Source organism: Fulmarus glacialis, unplaced genomic scaffold, assembly GCF_000690835.1.
Source record: "Fulmarus glacialis isolate BGI_N327 unplaced genomic scaffold, ASM69083v1 scaffold20616, whole genome shotgun sequence".
In the NCBI taxonomy this organism is placed as follows: Eukaryota; Metazoa; Chordata; class Aves; order Procellariiformes; family Procellariidae; genus Fulmarus; species Fulmarus glacialis.
In genome coordinates, this window is record NW_009217752.1 from 5,570 (window position 1) to 9,991 (window position 4,422).

Below are 4,422 nucleotides of genomic sequence, written 5' to 3' on the forward strand. Positions count from 1 at the left end.
ACTAGCTTCTTAAGTGTGTGATGTTTTGGGGATGCCACCACATTAATGGTGTGAACCTGAGAGAGTACCAGTCTGTGATCAAGAGCAGGGAAGCCTGTTTTGACACATTTGAAAATAAAACTAGTGCTGTAGCAGTAAACTGAGAGTGACAACTTCACTCTTGCAACTTAATCATGGTATGTTCACTTAAGTGCACTGTATATGTAATAACAGCAAAGTGAAGAAAAAGGGAAGGTAATTTCCCAAGTATTCAACATGCATCCATTTCAATCATGGAAGATAGTGTTTAGTGTTCAGAAGCATTCCTTAGAATTTAGCAGCTCCTAAAGCAATGATCCGGTCAAGCAGTTGTGGGGAAGTTTCACTAAATTCCTGCATGTGTTTAGAGAACAGGTATTCATGTGTGAAATAAGCATGTCAGGATGTTAGTGGTGGGATTGCTTAAACTTTTACAGCACAGAAATGGTACTTAGTCAGCTCTTTAATCATAATGCTTGGCTAATAAGTAAGTTTCTCAACTTCAAATTCTGTTTCAGGCTGGAAAATAAACTGTTCTATCTCTCCAGATTTCTGCTTGCTGTTTATTTAAAAATCACAGTAGGAATCTGGCTTAGCTGGAGTTATGGACGCAGGGTGCTCAAATCATTTTGATATTACACAATTTTCTGGAGATGACATAAAATACACTTGAATCTGAATGTGCAAAGGTGCAGCAGAAGTAGCGTGATTGCAATAATATGGCAAATAGTGGAGCATAAATTACGGTAACCTGGTACTGTTAAAGAGTAACTAGTATAACAAAATCAGAGGGGACACTAATAATTCATATTCAACTCCATGTGCAACTTAGTCCATGCATTGTTTGATAAACATAAGTATTCCTAGTATTTTTTGTGAGGAATTGACAAAGCAGTGATTTGAGTGTTTAAAAACAAAGTCTTTTTGTTTTGAAGCATATTGATGATTAGTGAGCTTTGGTTTTAAATGAAAGTCATGAGTACTAACAGGATGTCTCTTTTGTTTTCAGGTCTTGGCACAGAATGAATATAATTAGAGAAAACAGAGATCTTGCTTGTTTCTACACAACAAAACATTCATGGAGGGGAAAGTAAGTAGTTTAAAGTTTGGGGTTTCTTTTTAACGTTTTGTGTGACATTTCTCCTCTCCATTATTGGATTTAACTGCATAGTTTCTGTATTGATGGATGAAAATTAAACTAAAGGCTTCTGCTGCTCAGTCTCTGAACTGAATGTGTCTTCACTAGAATCAATTTGGATTTTAAACATTGCATTTTAGCCTTCCTCTGCACATGTTCCCACACTTCAGTGTAGCTCTGAAATGGACCGCCTGATTTACTCAGCTTCTGAGTCTCTTGAACTTACTATATAAAGCACTAATTTTAAAGTGGAAATGCTTCTTAGAACAGGTTCTTGGAGTAATGTCTTATGTACTTTAATAGAAGAGGGTCACTAGTCCACACATATACTTAACACGTTGTGTAATAGATTATCTGTTAAACTACTAACCGAGATTATTTGAAGACTTCTGTTACTAGAAATAAACTTCATCCCTAATGGGGGTCTTGGATCTAAAAATGAATTTTCAGTGATGCTTCTGTCTGCAAAAGCTAGGGAACTTCTAATAAAACTATCCATTAAACTATCATAACTGGTATCTGTTATACTGTGTTTGAATACTTTTTAAAGCTTCATAGGACTTTCTTTAGTATCCTTACCCATTGTTCCTTCTTACATGCATAGTAGTGCTGTGGAACTGGGATTTTTCCTTGCTACCTAAACATCAGCAGAACAAAGAGGGTATGTTATCTGCACCTCAGGAGCATGAGTACTGCTTTATTCTAATGATTATACTGAGAGGTGATGTCTGAATCTGTTTGACCAGAAAGTTGAAATTGGCTTTTTTTTTTGGCTGTTTGCTGATAGATACTTCATGAATTCTTCCTATCAAAGATTGGGAATGCTGGGAAAGAAAGGAGGATGGGATTGCAAGGCATGGCAGCCACAGGTCTTTCTCAATTGTGCTTTGAAGAACATGAGATTGCTTCAGTGTCTAATCAAAGAGCTCCCTGCCTTTTTGTCAGCAAAAATTAAAGCCCTGGGTAGTTCAGAGTCCAGAGTAGACTGAGCAGCTGTCTGAGGGCAAAATCTTTCCTCTACCAAGACAGATTCTTGATTGACTTGAAATATAGTTTAAAATTTAGTTTTACTTCATTAGAATTCTAGCCAATACTTGTGTAAATTGAGTTTTACCTGAGTTAAAATCCACGTGTTTGGATTTGTGTGGACATGGATGAATAAACTGTTTCCTTTAGTAATACTAAGGTACTATATTGGGGTAGAACGTTAGAACAGTTTGTCCCTCTTAATCTTTCTGTTGCCTGACAGAAAATATCTGGTCTCTTCCTCTGAAGTTTCTGTATGTTGCATATGTGCAAATTTAGTGTGCATATGATTTGAGCCACTTGATGAAAATTAAATACGTAGAACTCGGATTGCTTCTCTTGCCCAATGCCTTCCATTGAAGAGCCTGTTTCTACATGATGCAAGCTGTTGAAGTTAGAGTAGTATGATATTGAACTTTGACAGTAGTGTTCTGATAAACTATGAAGTCTTACAGAACTTCAAACTAAGTCTAAAGTCTAAAACAGGCTTAGTTTAAAAACTCAATGGCACTTTACTTTTCACATAATGAAGGAAAAGGAGTATTTAGTGAGTAGTTGCCTTTTGTTGTGTTACAGCAGAAGCTTATATGGCTTTCAGTAAACTTATATTTGAATATTTAAGTCCACTCAGTTCATAGTTATATATTCTCAGTGTGATCTATAGGTAACATAAAAAAAAGATAGTGTAGTGCCAAATGAGCCTGAATCAATTTGACTATTCATATGATTTGTCACTTTGCTGAATATGGGCTATGTGCATGGCAGTTACAGGTATTTTCTAGTAGTACAGATAATGATGCTCCAGTGTTGATCTGTAGTTCTGTAAAATTAATGAACACTGTCTTTCTCTTGAGTGTGGTGGTATAAAATTTGTCTACCAGGTTTGTCCTGATTTTAAAAAAGTATGCCTTCTGACTTTACTGTGCTTCGAAGAAACTAGTGAATAGGCAATAGCCTTTTTACTGGGAAGAGGACATTTACTTCAAATTCTTCTTCTCAAAACAGCCTGGCATTAGACTGTACTGCAGAGTAGTTTGAGAGATAATTAATGGTAAAGTCTTCAAGGCCTGGAGGTATAAATACCTTTCTACATATTTAAAGGTGAAGTTCTGGACAAGAGTGTGTTTAGGCCGCGTGTAAGAACTGACTTCTGAGTCTGCTCTGTCTGTGCAACAAGACTTGGGTCTTCTGAATTTGCCTAGGGAGAGAAGATGAAGGAAATGGTAACTTGGCAAATCTGCTGTTCTGTCTTGCATTCCTTGTCACATCACATTTTAAGAATGCTGGATAATAAATATGCTTCCTAGATCTTGAAATGCTGGCTTGAGTGTGAGGGGAGAAAAGGAAGGGACTATAATCTTTGGAAGCTGGTCTTCAATTATGTGTGATCATTGCAGATCCTTATTCTGCCACAAAGCACTGTGAAGCTCTTCAGTATGTTAGGTGGGTAAACAAAAGAAGTTACCTTAAAGAAGTAATAAAGTGCTTTATTACTTGTGATAAGTTTAAGTTCTTTAGAACAGCATAAACAAGCCTTATTTGTAAATCATATAAAAGACAGAATACCTACCTAAACTGTTCCCTCTCCTCTAGTTGCACAGTTGGTTTGTTCAAAGGATTTTCTTACGATCTAAGAACTGGAGCATCCTTTGGCAGACTGAATATAGTGGAATTATTAGTAGCTAGAGTAACTTCAAATGTTCTGTTTCATTACTATGACTTCTCTTGACCTGCATCTTAAATAAGGAAAATTCAACTACGTGGAAAAACAAATAGGCTTTTCAAATAGATTAAACATCTTTAAGGTGGCAGGTCACTTCAATATTACAGATTTTTCTAAGCTTTGAAGAAGGTAAGCACTTGCTTTAATTCCTAGATAAACTCCTCTGGGCTTGAACTTGCACCAGTTTGAATAATAATGGAAAATGGTAGGGAATGAAGTTTGTGAGATTGACTGTGTCAGACAGATACTCTTGGCCTTGCTATTATGAGAGAAGGGAGGATGGGTCAGATACATTCAGAGCTGCTCCCTCATGTTATCTGAAGCCTATGCAAAGTTTGACCTTATACAGAAATGATGGCTTGCGCTGCAGACCTGGCAAGTGAGAGAGAAGAAGGGACTGCAACACGAGAATGCAGAGAAAGAGGGAAGAAATTACCTGCTTCTTGATGCGGTGTCTAGTGTGGCACGGATCCAGATCAGTTAGTCAGCCATCAGATTGATCCTATCCTGCTCTTTC

The 4,422-nt window shown here is 37.0% G+C and overlaps 1 protein-coding gene across 2 annotated transcripts in view; it reads left to right on the top strand.

Moving 5' to 3' along the window:
* Positions 1 to 1,030: 1,030 nt before the first annotated feature.
* The window catches only part of DNAJC13 (DnaJ (Hsp40) homolog, subfamily C, member 13), a 49,067-nt gene continuing 45,675 nt past the window's right edge, over positions 1,031 to 4,422 (top strand). For both annotated transcript variants that reach the window (XM_009579800.1, XM_009579801.1), the window contains exon 1: positions 1,031 to 1,108. In XM_009579800.1, the coding sequence (XP_009578095.1) occupies positions 1,041 to 1,108 (68 nt within the window). In that variant the 5' untranslated portion in view covers positions 1,031 to 1,040. The remainder of the gene's footprint in view (positions 1,109 to 4,422) is intronic.